Here is a 21,021-nt window from a genome sequence, read left to right on the forward strand (position 1 = left end):
CAGCCTCTTGCCGTTTGTAAAGGGGTTGTCCCTGCTTTTGCTGCAGGGCCGGTAGCAGGCTGGTACAGAACACAGCCTACATACTTGGCCAGATAGCAATAAAGCCAGGAAACGGAGCCCTTGACACATTTAGCACCTGAGACTCGGGAAAATAGCCAGGTTTTCGGGGCCTTATGAAAGGCCAACAGGCTGGGGCCATTCTAATCTCCGAAGGAAGGATGTTCTGTAGAGCAGGGGTCACCGCAGAAAAAGCCCATCTTCTAGTCCAGGGCTTTTCAACCTTTTCACCCACTGTACCACTTTTAGGATAAAGCAATATCTGAGTACCACCAGTCGCCCAGCAAGGTGTCAAAAATGTGACACCCCCCCCAAAAAAAGGGAAAAATGATAAAGTACAGGTAGTCCTCGACATATAACAATTCGCTTAGTGACTGTTCAAAGTTACGACGGCACTGAAAAAAGTGACTTATGACCATTTTTCACACTTATGACCGTTGCAGCATCCCTAGGGTCATGTGATTTACATTCGGATGCTTGGCAACTGATTCATATTTATGATGGTCACATTGTTCCAGGGTCATGTGATCGCCTTTTGCAACCTTCTAACAAGCAAAGTTAGTGGGGAAACCATATTCACTTAACAACCATGTTACTAATTTAATATTTCTCTCTCTCTCTCTCTCTCTCTCTCTCTCTCTCTCTCTCTCTCTCTCTCTCCTCTTTCTCTCTCCCTCTTTATTCTCTCTCCTTCTCTTTCCCTTTCTCTCTCTCTCCCTCTATTTCTTTCCCTCTCACTATTTCTCCCTTTCTCCCTCCCTCTTTCTCCTTCTATCTCTCCCTCTCTTCCTCTTCCTCTCCCTCTCTCCCTATTTCTTTCTCCTTTTCTCTCCCTCTCTATTTCTCTCTCTATTTCTCTCCCTCCCTCCCTCTCTCCCATTGTCCCTTCCTTCTTTCCTTCCTTCCTTCCCTCCCTCTTTGTCCTTCCTTTCTTTCTTCCTTCCTTCCTTCCTTCCTTCCTTCCTAATCCATTTTTACCAAGAAACCTGATGCCCACTTAACTCTTTATGAAGCACCGGAGGAAAGTTGGGGAAGATCAACGATACTTGGAGGTTGCTGGCTCATTTAATAAGTTTTATTCCAGCAACACCTTGTATTTGCTCAGAGTCAATCCACGCATGCCAACAATGCTGCTGTGGACTGCAGGGCAGGAAGACGCCCTTCACATGGGAGAGATGGAAGACGCACCAAAGCGCCCTTCGCCCCGCTTGCCTTCTGCAAACGTGGGCGGAGTCCTGGGTGGGGAGAGATCCAGGGCTGAGGCACACTTGGGGAAGCACACGCCAGCAATTCACAACCAGCTGCTCTTGGGGGACGCGGGGCACAAAACTGGCTAGACAGGGCTCGGAGCAGTTGACCGTCCCAGACTACAGCTGTGCTTCCACCTTTCCCAGGGCGGCCCCCGCAGTGGAGCAAAGCGCAGGGCACCAGCATGCCTCACTGCCACAGAAGCGGCCTGCCAGAGCAGCCCCAACTCCTTCACCACCAACAGGCCCTCATCCTGGAGCCTCCCGCTGCTGGAAACCTGCGGCAACGGCATAGCAGGTCTTGCGAAAAGTGGAGTGGGTGGCGGTGGCTGCTCCCAGTGCCAGCCAAGGGCAAGCAGGGCAAGGCCGCTCCTGCTTGAAAGCCAGGGTTCGGCGGCCAGCAAGGCGCTCACACGGGGCTCTCCGGGGGCTAGCGGGCCGAACGGGGACCGGCCTCCCACTCTCTGCGCTAGAGTGGCACCTGCGGAGGTGGTCCTGCGGCCTGGCTTTCTCTTGCAGAAAGCAAGCTGAAACTGAGTGAGGGAGATTGCAGGAGTGCAAGATCGGCGTTTCTGAGCACGTGGTTCTGGCAATCTCGCTCACTCGCTTTCAGCTTGCTTTCTGCAAGCAAGTGGGATGCGCAGGAGCCTGAGATTGGCACGAGTAGGGTTCCTGCAGGGCAGGCCGCCGCCAAGCAGTTTGTTTTCCAGCAGCAAGTGCTGGGAAGGAGCAGAGGGGGAGGAGGCAGAAGGGGGGAGGCAGGGGGAGGAACGCGACCCCGCGTACCACCAGCCAGGTGCTCGGGTACCACCAGTGGTACGAGTACCACCAGTGAAAAGCCCTGTTCTAGTCCCCATCAACAGACACTCTGGCTGAAGGGATCAGCAGCATGCCCATTCTGCTAGATTGAGTTGGATGGGAAAAGGCGATCCCTCAGGTAGCATGGAACATGGTTTTTAACCTAATCCTTTTTGTTAGTTTTTATCTTCTTTGTAAAACTTTTAATAAAATTTATATAAAAAATAACACAAACTTAAATAAATTTAAGCAAAAATGCTTCATTCTTGAAATAATATATCCTGAAATACATTAAAATATTACCAGCAAGGCAAATATAAAGATTTAGAGTAAGGTTTGTAAAGTTTACATCAATAAGTACTAAAAACCATTTGGAGTACAAAGAAAGGGGAAGTCAGAAATGAGATATTTATCAATATTACTTTTAAGAGGGTTTTGCTTTGCTTTTCCTTTTGATGTTTTTTTAACTTTTAGGAATAATAATATAGCGAAGATTTGGGCACTAAGTTCAAAACTTTATAGTCCTTCCTAATATTATGAAAACAGTTCATAGACATGGTTTACCTTTACTAATATTAAATTGATTATCTCTCCATTTATAAATATTACTTCATTTTTAAAAATACGTATTTATTTTAAATAAAAATACAAATAATGGGAAAAGATGGCTTTTATGCCTTTACACTTGTTTGCAAAATTTGCTAATATTTAGCTGTTGATTTTTTTGACAGTATATGTCAGGCCCAGGCCAAGAACAAAATAAGACAATCCAGCAACCAAAGTTCAGCCCTTAACTTTCTTCCTTTGTCTCCAATCCAGCTTTGGGCTATATTGTCTCTTGACTCGCCTCTCCCCCAGGTCCTTGGAATGTCCCTCCTTCCTGGGAAACTGCTGTTCCACTGTAGTCCATCACACCATGTCCCCCTTTGTAACTACCTGTCTTCAGTTTTCCTAACTTTTTCTGCATTGTAGCAGGTTTTATATTGTTAAATGCCTAAACTGTCTTTAGTGGAAATTTGATTTGTGAATAATTACACAAGGTAACAATATTGAAATAGCATAAGAAGTAATATATTGAAACAAAAAAAGGAAATGAAATTTTCCCAGGCATCCAATAACCTTTCACACATTATATACAACTCTGGAAAATGGACTGAATATACCCAGAGAACAGCAAAAATGGAATTACTTCCTTACTTTCCAAAAGACAAAGACAGGTTCTTCATTTGTAACTCTGGTTCTGGAACAGCCACCTATACATTCATACAGTGTACAGCAGCAGCCAAAAAAAGCTAATATAATCCTGGGTTGTATAAACAGAGGTATAGAATCAAGATCATGCAAAGTATTAGTACCGCTTTATAAAACCCTAGTAAGACCACACCTGGAATACTGCAACCAATTTTAGTCACCATACCACAAAAAAGATGTTGAGACTTTGGAAAAAGTTCAGAGAAGAGCAACTAAGATGAAGAACGGCTACGGGATTTGGGTCTGGCGAGTCTAAAGAAAAGAAGAAATAGGGGTGACATAACAGCAGTATTCCAGTATTTGAGGGGCTGCCACAAAGAAGACAGGGTCAAATTATTCTCCAAAGCACCACAGGGCAGGACAACAAACAATGGATGGAAACTGACCAGAGAGAGAAGCAACCTGGAATTAAGGAGAAACTTTCTAACTGTGAGGACAATTAACCGGTGGAACAGCTTGCCTTCAGAAATCATGGGCACTCCATCACTGAAAGTTTTTAAGAAGAGACTGGAGAGTCACGTATCTGAAATGGTATAGGTTCTCTTGCTTGAGCAGGGAGCTGGACTACAAGACCTCCAAGGTCCCTTCCAACTCTATTCTACTCAACATTCAGAAATACTGTATAAAGGATACGCCTGAACAGCACCTCACTCAAGGATCTTCTAGTGTTAAAGATTTTTTAGAAAAAGCAGACTTTTGTTGTGCATATCCTGCCTTGCCTCATTTTTTAAATAACCTCAGAAGCTATGAGAACCCATAATATCTACAAGCATAGTCATAGAATGGATTGGTAGCTCAATGTACATATGGCGACTTAAAGAGCCACCATTACAGAAAAGCAACCTTAATGGTCTCTGTATCACACATATTGACTAGCAAGCTCACAAGATGGAAGTGGGAGGTTCCAACTGACAGAACTGAGAGGAGGGAATCATTGACCAAACTAAAATGAATCAGCTCTGAAATGAACATCCAAGGATACTGCTTTACAAAAGTTGATGGCCAGGATTCTAAACAAGTCTTCCAGAGAAACACTGACTCAGAGGAAAGCTTATTCACCAGATGTTACTGCTCACAAGGCACTGAAAGAATGCCTTGAAAGTGACTAAAACTCCTTTCTAAGACGTACTGGGAAAGCTGCCAAAGCTTTGTCTATTGAAAGAATGCAAGGAATGCTCTAATAGAGATCTTTGGATTGAGAAAAAAAAATAGATAAAACAAGCAGTGGATTAAATTGCAACTAATATGTCACTTTCAGAAGAAATGATAAATTTAACCAAAGAACAAATAGAGAATAGCATCAGCCCACGGGGAATATAAATCCTCAGCCTTTCTTAGTAACAACTAAGAATATAATTTTAAAAAATCACCAAATAAGTATGTATGGTAGCATAGATTCTAACAGTTTCCTATTAATTAGTTGGGTACAACCAACAAATTCAGTATAGAAATAGCAGAGGAACTGGAAGAAACTGATCTACAAAACTCACCGCAACTGTAGATTCTGGATTTGAATCAAACCTCAAGATCTGGGCTCACAAAAACAAAATCAGATATATACTTCATTAGGTATAGAGTGTCTGATGTTCTAATCACCCATTTGCAGACAAGGTCCACAACTTTGGATTTCAGAACCAGGGAAGAATGCAGTTGGTCAACTTGGAGGGCTTCTATGGAATTGTAATGTATACTCAATCAAGAAACTACAACCATCTGCTCTAAGCAATCCATCAAGAGGTAGGGAGAATGTGCAATGTCACAACTTAGAAAAATTATTCTTAACAGCACAAAGAGCATCTGTTTAGTAGGGATCATGATATGATGCATTAAGAATCAAAAGATTCTTGGGACAGATGTGTCTCCTGCTTCTCCCAACAACTCTGTAAAGTTTTTACTATAGAAACAATGACTTAAATTCCATAATGAGTGATAAAGCATCTTGGATATCATGTTCCAAGGCCAGATGACCCAAATGTTCTTGAGAAAAAGAGTTTGCTCTAATGGCTAAGAGAGGCAGTGACAGGTAGATGTGATGCAAAAATAGGTTCAGCCATGGGTCTGATGAACTTCTGAGGACAAGAAGATTAGAGCTGGTTTTCTTATCTTTATTTTTGGGTTAAATCTCTTCTATGGAAGATAATGAACAAGTGCCCTGATGCTTATTCAATCAGAATTGGAAAAGAAACACATGCAGCAAGAATAGTAGTTTATAGGATAACTGACACTGATTTTGGGACTAAGACATCAGAAACAGTCATAGGAGCATTGTTGCCAATTTGTTGTAAGTAATGCCATGGGTGGATTAGAACAATTATTGCCAGAAGGAGTCTTTCCAAAAGTAAGACCGAGTCATCGTAAAATAATCAGATGAATCAATAATATATTCTTCCCTTCATCAAACCATGTATTGAGAATAACAACAATAATACCTGGGAAGATTCTGGGAAATATAATCAAACAACGAATCAGCGAACACCTAGAGGCAAACAAAGTCATTACCAAAAGCCAACATGGGTTTGTCAAAAAACAGATCATGCCAGACAAATCTTATTGCATTCTTTGACCAAGTGACAAAATTAGTGGACCAGAGGAACACTATGGATATAATTTACTTGGACTTCAGTAAGCTATTTGATAAAGTAGATCACCACCAACTACTGGATAAGATAGAAAAATGTGGGTTAGACAGCATCACCAACAGATGGATTTGTAGCTGGCTGACCAGCTGTACTCAGTGTGTTGTCCTCAATGGAACTGTATCTACATGAAGGAAGTGTACAGTGGCGTACCCCAGGGCTCTGTTCTGGGCCCAGTGCTCTTCAATGTCTTCATCAATGATCTGGATGAGGGAATAGATGAAGAACTCATAAAATCTGCAGACGACACCAAGCTGGCAGGAATAGCCAACACTCCAGAAGACAGGCTTAACATACAGAAGGATCCTGACAGACTTGAACACTGGGCACTATTTAACAAAATGAAATTCAATGGTGAAAAAGGGTTCTACATTTAGGCAAGAAAAATCAAATGCACAGGTATAGCATAGATCATCGGTCAGCAACCCACAGCTCTTGAGTCGCATGCGGCTCTTTCAGCCTTCTCCTGCGGCTCTCAGTCGTCCCCCTCCATTTACAGAGAGACAGAGAGAGGCACGTGCGCTTCCCTCTCTCTCTCTCTCTCTCTCTCTCTCTCTCTCTCTCTCTCTCTCTCTCTCTCTCTCTCTCTCTCTGTGTGTGTGTGTGTAAAAGAGAGTGGCCTCACGCTGTTCTCCAACAAACTGACAAGCTTATTGGGCGGGGCTCCTGCCTTTGTTGCTTCTTAGCAGGAAGCAACAGAAAGCAGCAGTGCCCTCTCCCTCTCCCTCCCTCTCTCTCTCTCTCTCTCTCTCTCTCTCTCTCTCTCTCTCTCTCTCTCTCACACACACACACACACACACACACACACTGAGTGTTGGAAGAGGACTGGCAGACCAAAGGCAGGAGAGCCAGCCCAATAAGAATGTGTGTCAGCTTGTCAGAGAACAGTGTGACGCCAGCTTGCCAGGTGAGCTGAACATCGGAAGGGGGGGGGGGGGAGAAAGAGAGGGAGGGAGGGAGGGAGAGAGAGAGAGAGAGAAAACTCATGCACAGCAGCCTCTATTTCTTTTTAATTAAACTCTTCAATCAAGCTCCCCCCCCCTTGTGTGTGTGCACGAGAGTGAGTTTTGCGGCTCCCAGTGTTTTTTTTCCTCTGGGAAACGGGTCCAAGTGGCTGTTTGAGTGTTCAAGGTTGCCGACCCCTGGTATAGGTGGTTCCTTGCTCAATAGTAGTAACTGTGAAAGAGATCTCAGTGTCTTAGTGGACAATCACTTAAATATGAACCAGCCGTGTACTACAGCTGCCAAAAATGCCAACACAACATTAGGCTGCATTAACAGGGGGATAGAATCAAGATCACGTGAAGTGTTAATACAGTTGCAAGAAAAAGTATGTGAACCCTTTGGGATTACGTGGAGTTTTGCATGAATTGGCCATAAAATGCGCTCTAAACGTCATGTAAGTCACAACAATAGAAAAACACAGTCTGCTTAAAATAATACTACACAAACATTAGCTGTTGTCATGTTTTAATTGAACATAAGATGGAAACATTCACAGTGCAGGGTGGAAAAAGTATGTGAACCCCTAGCCTAATGACTTCTCCAAAAGCTAATAGGAGCCAGGAGTGAGCCAACCCTGACTCCAATCAGTGTGATGATATTGGATGTGTTGCTGACAGCCGTCCTGCCCTTTAAAAACACACACCTGTTTTGGGTTTACTGGTCTCAAGAAGCACTGTCTGATGTGAACCATGCCTCGCAGAAAAGAGCTCTCAGAAGACCTACGATCAAGAATTGTTGACTTGCATGAAGCTGGAAAGGGTTACAAAAGTATCTCCAAAAGCCTTGATGTTCATGTGTCCATGGTAAGACAGACTGTCTACAAATGGAGAAAGTTTAGCACTGTTGCTACTCTCCCTAGGCGTGGTCGTCCTGTAAAAATGACTGCAAGAGCACAGCGCATAATGCTTACTGAGGTAAAGAAGAATCCTAGAGTGTCAGCTAAAGACCTACAGAAATCTCTGGCACATGCTAAGATTTTTGTTGACACATCTACAATAAGGAAAACATTAAACAAGAATGGAGTACATGGGAGGACACCACGGAGGAAGCCATTGCTGTCCAAAAAAAATATTGCAGCACGTTTGAAGTTTGCAAAGAGCACCTGGATGTTCCACAGCACTACTGGCAAAATATACTGTGGACAGATGAAACCAAAATTGAGTTGTTTGGGAAAAACACACAACACTATGTGTGGAGAAAAAAAGGCACAGCACACCAACATCAAAACCTCATCCCCACTGTAAAACATGGCGGAGGGAGCATCATGGTTTGGGGCTGCTTTGCTGCCTCAGGGCCTGGACAGATTGTTGTCACTGATGGGAAAATGAATTCGAGTTTATCAGGACATTTTGCAGGAAAACGTACGACCATCTGTCCGCCAACTGAAGCTCCGCAGAGGATGGGTGATGCAACAGGACAATGACCCAAAGCATACAAGTAATTCAACAAAACAATGGCTTCAACAGAACAGAATACGCCTTCTGGAGTGGCCCAGTCAGAGTCCTGACCTCAACCCGATTGAAATGCTGTGGCATGACCTTAAGAGAGCGATTCACACCAGACATCCTTAGAATACTGCTACACTGAAACAGTTTTGTGAAGAGGAGTGGTCCAAAATTACTCCAGATCATTGTGCAGGTCTGATCTGCAACTACAGGAAACATTTGGTTGAGGTTATTGCTGCCAAAGGAGGGTCAACCAGTTATTAAGTCCAAAGGTTCACATATTTTTTGCACCCTGCACTGTGAATGTTTCCATCTTATGTTCAATTAAAACATGACAATAGCTAATGTTTGTGTAGTATTATTTTAAGCAGACTGTGTTTTTCTATTGTTGTGACTTACATGACGTTTAGAGCGCATTTTATGGCCAATTCATGCAAAACTCCACATAATCCCAAAGGATTCACATACTTTTTCTTGCAACTGTACCACTTTACAATGCCTTGGTAAGGCCACACTTGGAATACTGCATCCAGTTTTGGTCACCATGATGTAAAAAAGATGTTGAGACTCTAGAAAGAGTACAGAGAAGAGCAACAAAGATGATTAGGAGACTAGAAGCTAAAACATATAAGGTACGGCTGCTGGAATTGGGTATCTCGAGTCTAATGAAGAGAAGGACAAGGGGTGACATGATAGCAGTGTTCCAATATCTCAGGGGTTGCCACAAAGAGGGAGTCAAGCTATTCTCCAAAGCACCTGAAGGAAGGACAAGAAGCAACGGATGGAAACTGACCAAAGAGAGAAGCAACTTAGAAGCAACTAAGGAGAAATTTCCTGACAGTTAGAGCAATTAATTGGTGAAACAACCTCCCTCCAGAAGCTGTGAATGCTCCAACATTGGAAGTTTTTAAGAGATTGGACAGCCATTTATCTGAAATGGTATAGGGTTTCCTGCCTGAACAGGGGGTTGGACTAGATGACCTCCAAAGTCCCTTCCATCATCATCGTTGTTGTTATTATTGTTATTGTTGTTATGGGATAAGTTGCCATGGGATGTAGTATATTTCCAAAATGACACCTGCCATAAATCTATAGTAGTTTGTGAGTGGACAACACTCCAATTGTTAGTCTTCTTTTTCTTCTTAATCTTATTTTTGTTTTATTTAGGATTCAACAAATGAACAAATAACTATTGTATAAAGAAGAACATGCAAATTTTGACATAGTGATTACCAATGCTCTTAGCTGGCAGATCATATAACGAATGGATTGGAACTTTCCCAAACTAGGCTCTGTACATTTACATTATTCATTATTCATACATATAGCACATGGTCCAGGAAGAATAATTGCAGGATTTGAATGAAGCCCTCAGAGATAAATGTTGTTTGAAGTAACCTATGAGTAAAAAATCCTATTAATCCCCAGAGTTATATGATGACCATGCAAACTGAAATAATAAAATTTGCCACTCATATTTTTCTGGATGTTAACATCAGACACATATTTCAAATTGTTGAAACTTCACTATTGTTTCCTAAAATATGACTTTTTTCACTCTAAACATTCTCTTCATGTAATTTGATATATTTTGAGAGACTTTCAATTGCCAGTTAATAATGTGGATAATACTTCCTCCAGCTTTTTGTTTTGGAATTTGAAGCACTTAAAATTATCTTTTATTCTTTTAAATATAAATAATTTAAAAGCAATTGTTTTTAGAACTTTCAAGCTATAAATTGAAATATCTGCATAAAATTGAGAAGACCTCATCCCAAAGGTACAAAAGCCTCTTAGCTTCAGGAAGAAGATATTGTAAAACAAAACAAAATGCCAAACAACATAATTTTGTCTATTATTATAGAATGCTGGCCATCTCTTCAGAAAAAAAAGAATTGTATTTGCAACTAGAGCAATCAAAATTGATCTTGGTTGACAATAGAAGCTCTACCTACAAAAAAACTATACTGCTTCATATATGGGTGAAATTATGCTGTTATTATTGGTTTTGTTGTGAGCCGCCTAAGAATCTTGTGTATAAACCAGGCAGTTTTATAAATAAACAAACAAACCTTATTGCTTGTTAGCCAAAAAGGCTCAGCTAAATACGGTCTGGCCTTTCTATAAACCCCTTCTTTTAGATTCCACAAGTTTTCTGCCCTATATTGGGTGAAGACTCATTAAAGCAAGAAATAAGATATTGTTCCAAAGTTGTGCTTTTACTTCGTCTTTTTCTATTATCCTGCATGAAAGGGTACAGAGAAGAGCAACAAAGATGATTGGGGGACTGGAGGCTAAAACATATAGGGAACGGTTGCTGGAATTGGGTATGTGTAGTTTAACGAAGAGAAGAGTGAGGGGTGACATGATAGCAGTGTTCCATTATCTCAGGGGCTGCCACAAAGAAGAGGGAGCCAAGCTATTCTCCAAAGCACCTGAAAGCAGGACAAGAAGCAATGGATGGAAACTAGTCAAGGAGAGAAGCAACCTAGAACTAAGGAGAAACTTCCTGACAGTTAGAACAATTAACCAGTGGAACAACCTGCCTCCAGAAGCTGTGAATGCTCCAACACTGGAGGTTTTTAAGAAGAGACTGGACAGCCATTTGCCTGAAATGGTATAGGGTTTCCTGCCTGAGCAGGGGGTTGGACTAGATGACCTCCAAGGTCCCTTCCAAATTATTATTATTATTATTATTATTATTATTATTATTATTATTATTATTATTATTATTATTATTATTATTATTATTATTTAGTATATAAGGACAAGAAAAGAAAGGAGCAGGCAGATCAGATTCCCAATCTAAGTAAAAATATTGATCATATAGTTGTAAACATGTGTCTCTAAGAGATCCCATTTTTTCCTTGGGGGAAAAACTCCAAAATTGAATATATCCTTGACATTTAATTATTTAAAAGAGACATATTGCTGTAATAATGACACTATTTTTTCAAATTGTGTATACACTGGAAAATACTATTTTTCAATCATTTCTTCATGGAGAGATTGTTTAGTATCAGGTGGAAACATTTTGATTTTCCCCCTTGCACTGGGAAGATGAAGAGAAATAAGAATTTGTGAAAGCAGTTATTTGAATATGCATGCTTTGCAGATATATTGCCAGGAAAAAGTCAGATCCTTTAGCTTCGGCTACTTTTAAATATGTTTGCTAAAAAGAAGGAGAAAATATTTATCAAAGGAAGCAGTTCCATTGGCAATCATTGGCAACCCTAACCAAAATAAAATGTTATCTAATAAAATCTGAACAATTAATAAAATGAATGAATGGTGTCCAGATAGGATAACCTGACCAATAAACATTTCTAGTACTAGACCCAAAACCCTCTTACAGCAATTAGTCACACAATTTTCTTCGAGCTGTTTATCTCTGCCCTACTTATGCAATTAGTGAGCAAAAATATTCATAATTAAAAATAATTGCCCAGTCTGGCTACAAAAAGCAACACAGCAAAAAATGTGATAATGTTAATGGTCACAATTATGATTGAAGTCTTGGTCATTGAGTGAAGCAACCAAGCTTATTTAGCATATGATGACAACATGATAAACAGAAGTATACGTATACACAAGTAATTATATACAAAACTTCTATGAGAATAAAGTAGTGACTTCATAACTGGATGTCCGATTTAGCTATATGGCAATTGCCTGTGGCATTGCTTTATGCAGATCTTCTAGGGCAGGGCTTTTCAACCTTTTCACCAATTGTACCACTTTTAGGATATGGCAATATTCGAGTACCACTAGCAAGGTGTCAAAAACTTGATGACCAAAAAAAAAAAAATCTGTTCAAAGTTGCAATTGCACTGAAATGACTTATGACCACTGCAGCATGCCCAGGGTCATATGATTTAGATTTGGATGCTTGGCAACTGATTCATATTTATGATGGTCACAGTGTCCCAGGGTCATGTGATCCCCTTTTGCAACCTTTTGACAAGCAAAGTCAATGGCAGGGCTGCTGGTGGCCAAGCGCTGAGGCAGGACTTCCCTCCCTCCCTCTTTCTCATGCCCACCTCCTTATGAAGGAAGAATTTGAAGAAAAAAACACACCATATTTTCTCTCTTCCATATATTCATCAAACAAGGAAAAGCCTCCAGAGACAAAAAAGACAAGCTGCCGAGTGAACTAGCTTAAAAAGGCACATTCCCCTTTAAAAATTAGCTACTGGCTAAAAAGGAAAGTTAAGGAGCGCAGCCGGCACTTAAGGAAGAAAAAAAAATGTAGTAAGTATTGGCTGCTGGCTAAGGCAGCCTCCTCAAATGGTTCCATTCGTAAGTAAAGGAATGCTACAGGCAAAATCCATTCAGGAGAAAAATGCTTCAAACTCCCTTGCAGCAAAACTTACAGCTAACAATAGCAGAGCGATAGAAGCTAACACCAGCCATCAGCCAAATAGAAGTTGCCAAACACTCCTTAAGAACACAAAGCCCGCATTGCACAAATCCCAGTACTTCAAAGTCACAAAAGCTCCTAAGAATCCTTCCACTCTCCATCTCCTTCCCTCCTTGCCTCACCTCCAGCCGATGCTGCCTTTCTTCATTCCTCCTTCATTCCTCGTGGAGCCCTCGCTGCGTTTAGAGAACGGATTTCCAGAAAACATTGCAGACTACAGGAACAGGGCAGAAAACATCCTGCAGCCAAAAGACTCCAAACACATTTGCACTACTGAGGACACAGAAAACTTCCAAATGTCCCAACGACTCTCTAGAAGAATGCAAATGACCAGCTGTCTGCAAGGAATATAAATCCTTCCATTCCCCACTATCCAGTCAGAGATGAAGAGGCTTCTTGGATGAGAAGCGAAACATCTTCAAAGAAGAACAAGAAAGTCCAGTTGCTTCCTGAAAAAGTACCTTTGGGATAAATTTAATAATAATAAAGGCCTAGTAGTACTCAGCAGGAAGGCCTGCTCAATACTGGAGAAATCAAACTGGCCTACAAGAAAGACCAAATGAAGAACAGAAAGGAGGCATGGGAAGACAAAGCATTACATGGACAGTACATAAAAAAGCAGGGAAGCAGATTATAACCAGACCTGGCAATGGCTAAGAGCAGGAACGCTGAAGAAAGAGAGGGGCTAATTCTGGCTGTGTAACATCAAGCTTTAAGAACAAATGCATATAAAGCCAGAATTGAGAAGACAGTAACAGACAGCAAATGCCACCTATGCAAAGAAGCTGAAGAAACAGTGGACCAACCTGGTTAGCTACTGCAAGAAGATTGCAATGAATGACCACAAATAAAGGCATGACAAAGTAGCAATAATGGTGCATTGGAAGATCTGCAAGAAATACCTTTTGCCTGCAAGAAAGAACTGGTGGGACCATAAAATAGAGAAAGTCATAGAAAAATAAACAATCTAGCGTGCTCTGGGCCTTTAGAATTCAAACAGACAGGCACCTGCCACATAAAACACCCACACTTAACAACTGTCTATAAGAAAGAGAAAAAGTCTGGATAGTGGACCTGGCAATACTGGAGACAGCAGAAGAGAAGAGAAAGAACTGGAGAAGATAGTAAGATACAAAGACTCGCAAATAGAAATAGAACAACTGTGGCAAAACAAAGCAAAGGTAATACCAATAGTCATAGGCACCTTGGGTGCAATCCCAAAACAATTGGAGCACCACTTGAACTCCACTGGCATTGACAAATTCACATCAATCAATTGCAAAAAGCCACTTTATTCAGAACAGTGTACATCCTAAGACAATACCTCTAACATCCACATCTGCCTATCCCAAGTCCTTGGGAAGGACTCAATAGGACAAAAATGCCAAATCCAGACTGAACATCTGACTGACTGTGCAACAAGCAATAATAATCCCTCAATAAGGCACTACCTTGACGTGGTTGTGGGGCTTGTGTGCTCTGATGAAGATGAGAGCTGTTGCTAGAGATTCAACCATTCTGAACAGGTCTCATCAGAGCAGTCAGGCAAAGAGTGTCTCTCCCATAAAAAATATGTTGAGATCTAAATTACTGGTTCAATTATTGCCTGTTCAACAAGGACCACACTAGGTGTTGGAGTTCCTGGACATCTGGCTGAGCAATCAGAACCAGCAGCTGCAGAATTATTGGAGGGAATGGTGTTTACCCATTGCAAATATACAGTGAAAACAACAGCTTACATCCTGCAACAATATCTGCAACACCATCAAATGTCCCACTTCTGCCTATCCCAGGTCCTTAGGAAAGACTCGATAGAGGGATAAAAATGACAAATCCAGCCTGAATATCTGGCTGTGTGACAGACCATAATAATAATACCTCGCTCATCCCTATGTAAAGGTCCAGAAAGATATTCATAGCTGATGCCAGACCATAACGTTTTCAGAAAATTGGTAATATGGCTGGTACACAGAAGCATTTTTATATAAATCACACTTAGAAAGTTCACAGTGCTAGACTTTACCTTGTTTCCCAGTTTAAATACTTCTTCCAGTTTGGTAAGGTTTGTATTTATCATGATGGAATCTGTGTCACCATAAATCACTTCCAGATTCATCTGGGGGAAGGGAGGAATAAAGAGAGGAATTTACTTAAAATTGTATCCAAAAATGTGTTGTACTCTTATTAAAAATCTCAGATAACTTATTTGAAAAAAACAGAGTAGACAGAAACTGGAGTGTGATACTGAAAAAAAATTGCTTGTTTCTATGTTGGCCTTTTCTAACTAGACTTCATGAACCCTACTTATATTGGATCTAACAGCAGCATTTTGTTGAACTATCCCCAGAAAAATAAGTATCTTCCAAGTCTGTAAAAGAATAAGTGAAGCTGAAAAAAATGTTTACTTCAATAAGACATTTGAACATATAGGTATTAAACTGCAACTAAGCTTTAATACTGAAACTCAGCCTTCAGAGAGATTAGATATTTGTTTTATAGAACTTTGAGGTCAAGAAGCTATAGTCCATCAATAAGGATTAAATTTATAAACTACCGTATATACTTGAGTATAAGCCGAATTTTTCAGCCCACTTTTTGGGCTGAAAAATTCCACTTCGGCTTATACTCCAGTCAACAAAAAAACTTACCGAGGACTTGTGCGCGGCCGAGGCTTTGGTGCTTCCGGGATCGCGCGCACCTCTCCCAAGCCACCGCCGTCCGAGACCTGCCGAAGACCTGCGCGCGCACCTCCCCAAACCTCCCCAAACGGCAGGTCTCCGTTCCTCCGCGCCCTGCCTGCCTGCTTCTTTCCGCAGCGGAAAGAAGCAGGCAGGCAGGGCGCGGAGGAACGGAGACCTGCCGACGTTTGGGGAGGTTTGGGCGCCTCCCCAAACCTCGGCAGGTCTCCGTTCCGCCTGCCGACGTTTGGGGAGGTTTGGGCGCCTCCCCAAACCTCCCCAGGTCTCCGTTCCTCCGCGCAGACCTGCCGACGTTTGGGGAGGTTTGGGCGCCTCCCCAAACCTCCCCAAACGTCGGCAGGTCTCCGTTCCGCCTGCCGACGTTTGGGGAGGTTTGGGCACCTCCCCAAACCTCCCCAGGTCTCCGTTCCTCCGCGCAGACCTGCCGACGTTTGGGGAGGTTTGGGCGCCTCCCCAAACGTCGGCAGGTCTCCGTTCCTCCTGCCGACGTTTGGGGAGGTTTGGGCGCCTCCCCAAACCTCCCCAGGTCTCCGTTCCTCCGCGCAGACCTGCCGACGTTTGGGGAGGTTTGGGCGCCTCCCCAAACCTCCCCAGGTCTCCGTTCCTCCGCACAGACCTGCCGACGTTTGGGGAGGTTTGGGCGCCTCCCCAAACCTCCCCAGGTCTCCGTTCCTCCTGCCGACGTTTGGGGAGGTTTGGGCACCTCCCCAAACCTCCCCAGGTCTCCGTTCCTCCGCGCAGACCTGCCGACGTTTGGGGAGGTTTGGGCACCTCCCCAAACCTCCCCAAACGTCGGCAGGTCTCCGTTCCTCCTGCCGACGTTTGGGGAGGTTTGGGCGCCTCCCCAAACCTCCCCAGGTCTCTGTTCCTCCGCGCAGACCTGCCGACGTTTGGGAAGGTTTGGGCGCCTCCCCAAACGTCGGCAGGTCTGCGCGGAGGAACGGAGACCTGGGGAGGTTTGGGGAGGTGCCCAAACCTCCCCAAACGTCGGCAGGAGGAACGGAGACCTGGGGAGGTTTGGGGAGGCGCCCAAACCTCCCCAAACGTCGGCAGGTCTGCGCGGAGGAACGGAGACCTGGGGAGGTTTGGAGAGGCGCCCAAACCTCCCCAAACGTCGGCAGGTCTGCGCGGAGGAACGGAGACCTGGGGAGGTTTGGGGAGGCGCCCAAACCTCCCCAAACGTCAGCAGGAGGAACGGAGACCTGGGGAGGTTTGGGGAGGCGCCCAAACCTCCCCAAACGTCGGCAGGTCTGCGCGGAGGAACGGAGACCAGGGGAGGTTTGGGGAGGCGCCCAAACCTCCCCAAACGTCGGCAGGTCTGCGCGGAGGAACGGAGACCTGGGGAGGTTTGGGGAGGCGCCCAAACCTCCCCAAACGTCGGCAGGTCTGCGCGGAGGAACGGAGACCTGGGGAGGTTTGGGGAGGCGCCCAAACCTCCCCAAACGTCGGCAGGAGGAACGGAGACCTGCCGACGTTTGGGGAGGTTTGGGGAGGCGCCCAAACCTCCCCAAACGTCGGCAGGTCTGTGCGGAGGAACGGAGACCTGGGGAGGTTTGGGGAGGTGCCCAAACCTCCCCAAACGTCGGCAGGAGGAACGGAGACCTGCCGACGTTTGGGGAGGTTTGGGGAGGCGCCCAAACCTCCCCAAACGTCGGCAGGTCTGCGCGGAGGAACGGAGACCTGGGGAGGTTTGGGGAGGCGCCCAAACCTCCCCAAACGTCGGCAGGTCTGCGCGGAGGAACGGAGACCTGGGGAGGTTTGGGGAGGCGCCCAAACCTCCCCAAACGTCGGCAGGAGGAATGGAGACCTGCCGACGTTTGGGGAGGTTTGGGGAGGCGCCCAAACCTCCCCAAACGTCGGCAGGTCTGTGCGGAGGAACGGAGACCTGGGGAGGTTTGGGGAGGTGCCCAAACCTCCCCAAACGTCGGCAGGAGGAACGGAGACCTGCCGACGTTTGGGGAGGTTTGGGGAGGCGCCCAAACCTCCCCAAACGTCGGCAGGTCTGCGCGGAGGAACGGAGACCTGGGGAGGTTTGGGGAGGCGCCCAAACCTCCCCAAACGTCGGCAGGAGGAACGGAGACCTGCCGACGTTTGGGGAGGTTTGGGGAGGCGCCCAAACCTCCCCAAACGTCGGCAGGTCTGTGCGGAGGAACGGAGACCTGGGGAGGTTTGGGGAGGTGCCCAAACCTCCCCAAACGTCGGCAGGAGGAACGGAGACCTGCCGACGTTTGGGGAGGTTTGGGGAGGCGCCCAAACCTCCCCAAACGTCGGCAGGTCTGCGCGGAGGAACGGAGACCTGGGGAGGTTTGGGGAGGTGCCCAAACCTCCCCAAACGTCGGCAGGAGGAACGGAGACCTGGGGAGGTTTGGGGAGGCACCCAAACCTCCCTAAACGTCGGCAGGAGGAGCGGAGACCTGCCGACGTTTGGGGAGGTTTGGGGAGGCGCCCAAACCTCCCCAAACGTCGGCAGGTCTGCGCGGAGGAACGGAGACCTGGGGAGGTTTGGGGAGGTGCCCAAACCTCCCCAAACGTCGGCAGGCGGAACGGAGACCTTGGGAGGTTTGGGGAGGCGCCCAAACCTCCCCAAACGTCGGCAGGTCTGCGCGGAGGAACGGAGACCTGGGGAGGTTTGGGGAGGCGCCCAAACCTCCCCAAACTTCGGCAGGTCTCCGGACGGCGGCGGCTTGGGAGAGGTGCGCGCGATCCTGGAAGCACCGAAGCCTCGGCCGCGCGCAAGTCCTCGGTAAGCTCCGGGCGGTCACTTGCTTCGCGTCTCCTGAGGGAAGGGGGGGCGACTGGAGCAGGCGTGTTTCCTCGCCTGCTGGGTGCCGCGATTTGCCCGGGGAACGCGCGGGCCCCGAATGGCAGCGTGGAGCGAGGAAGCGGACAGCCAGGGCTTCCCCGAGAGCCGCGGCCACACAGGGTATTCCTGTGTATTCAGGCTTACAAAATGGCGGATCGAGCCTCTGCTGGCGGCAGAGGCTTGCAGAGCGCGGATCCAGCCTCCGCCGGCGGCGGAGGCTTGCAGAACGGCGGATCGGCTTATACTCGAGTCAACAACTTTTCCCAGTTTTTGGGGGTGAAATTGGGGGTCTCGGCTTATACTCGAGTCGGCTTATACTCAAGTATATACGGTATATATCCAGAGTTGCTATTTTGTGTTTAGTTCATACTAGACTACACATTTTTAAGAATTTATATTTAAGAAAATGTAATTATATTACCTTTTGTACCAGCTCCTTAGTATGCATTAAGATCTAGGGGGGAAAAAGAAAGTGTAATTAATGACAGCATAGATTACAGAATGTAAGACCTAGCTAGCAGGAAATAAACTTTAGATGTTTGAATTTACAAAACACAAAATATTCTTTCCATATCTGACACACTCCTGCCAAAAATTATGGATTATATCAAAAAAAGAAATAAAAAGAAGAGAAAAGCTTACATATCTTCTGGGTATTTATGGAAATGAATGCATCTCAAATTAGAATGGCATGTTATCACCAATCTATTAATATTATTTTTCCTTTCTTCAGGATATTGTTTATCAATATGTGACTGGCATGCATATCATCAATGACTGGATGATCCATAAAAGAAAAGCTTTTTCCAAAATATTTTTCAGTGACTTATTGTTAATTGTATAATTTTGGTTACAAAATATAAAAAAAGAAACTGTTTGGTCACTAGGAAACTTTTTTTTTGGAACTCTTACATAATGTAATAATTGTAAATTTAAGGCAAAAGAATTGATTAGGTTTATCCAAAGATAACATACATTGTTGAGGAAGTTATAGAACAAAACTTTCCATCATTTCAGTAGATCTATACTGCTAATCTGTAGGCTTCCTTGTAAGTACTGTGGTAAGTCAGCCCCCCCCCCCCAAGAAAGAAATATTTTGGGAAATATCAAAAAGGCAGAATATTATATTTCCCCAAAGGATCTTAAAGGCAGACCCAGTTTTTCTTAATAGCCCCAAGCAGAAACTAGGCAGAGGCCAGGTCTGTAGAAATGAAGATTTGATAATCCTTTCAGGAAGATGAGCCAGGAAGCTTGAAGCTGATGGGATTAGAAAGACAAAGATCCCTAGAACCAACAACCCCTCACCCATCCCACACAGGACATAGCCACCAACCACAGCCCCAAGGAAGCAGGACATGACTTTTAGGACATAATAAGATTAACCCACCACCATCAGAATACAAAAAGGGCACACTGAACCTCAGGTCAAAGTTCATGCCACAGGAACAACTCCAAACACAAAAACCCAAGAAAGTATAAAAACCCACCACTCAGAGCAACATGCGCTCAGCTGCTCCAAAGCCACATGTCTTATGGTTCTGCTCTTCAATAAACTACAACCTTCTTTCTAAAGCAGTCTCCATTTTGTTTATTCCCGGCTTGGAGTGGACCCTGATGAAGATTTTTCTTTCAACAGTATAATCTCTTATTTTGGTCATGAAAAAATGATCTATCCACCAAACCAGAAAGACTTTCCAGGTAGTATCATATTACCAGCTGATATCTCCCTAGAAGTAAGCAGACTGGGCAGTAGTACTTATAAATATTCTATAATCATACCACAAAAGTAGATGCATTTTTTTTAGAACTGTGCAATTAAAATAATAAAAAATTACTACTTCTGGAATTTAATTTAATTTAATTTATTATCATTTCTATACCGCCCTTCTCCCGAAGGACTCAGGGCGGTGTACAGGGCAAGAATAAAACACAGAAATTTACAAAAATTAAAAGATAATTAAATGCATGCCCGATTAAAATACAATTGATACATAATAAAAACCCCAATAAGAATGATAAAAAACCCCACCAATCCCCCCTCAGGCCAGGCCGGCTTGCTCGAACAAGTATGTTTTCAGATCGCGGCGAATAGCTACAAGAGACATTTTCCTCCCAAAACACTTTTTGCTGATCATTAGTTCTGCCAGAAATTACTCAGCTTTGTCTACCTGTGTCATGATGTTGTAAATTACCTAAGCCTTTTAAAAGATACCATGATTCAAAATCTTTGTTAACTGTCTTCCCTCCTCCAACACACAGTGAAGGAGGGAGGAAATTATGGTATTTAGGAAAGTAATCAAATATTATTATAATAGGTATCTAAAAAGAGTATCAACTTTTAACTGGACAATATTTAATTTTAAAAAATGACATTTCTGGCAAAATCAATCTCTTTAAAAATGCTAACAATTCATTGCAGGGATTTTTTTAATATACGAGGACATAAGAAAAGCAAAGATCATCTAATGACAAGCATAATATTAATATTACTTTTTCAATAATGAATCACTTGCTAAGTGCCAACAGTCACAAAATAGGTTATAAAGCCTTGCTAAAATTCATTAGTAAAGCAGTTGGCAGTTATCATATTTCACAGAAACACCTGCATATTTATCTTCTCATTACCAATTGGATGATGGAATTTTTTTGAGGCACATTTC

At 43.9% G+C, this 21,021-nt stretch overlaps 1 protein-coding gene across 1 annotated transcript in view; it reads right to left on the reverse strand.

The window, feature by feature from the left end:
- POLA1 (DNA polymerase alpha 1, catalytic subunit) overlaps positions 1–21,021 on the reverse strand; it is a 275,468-nt gene that overhangs the window by 174,447 nt on the left and 80,000 nt on the right. Inside the window, exons 27-28 of the mRNA XM_081327009.1 lie at positions 18,783–18,815; positions 14,883–14,975 (exon numbers count right to left, since the gene is read on the reverse strand). Coding sequence (XP_081183135.1) covers positions 14,883–14,975; positions 18,783–18,815 — 126 coding nt within the window. The remainder of the gene's footprint in view (positions 1–14,882; positions 14,976–18,782; positions 18,816–21,021) is intronic.

Source organism: Vipera berus (genome assembly GCF_964194415.1).
Source record: "Vipera berus genome assembly, chromosome: 4".
NCBI lineage: Eukaryota > Metazoa > Chordata > Lepidosauria > Squamata > Viperidae > Vipera > Vipera berus.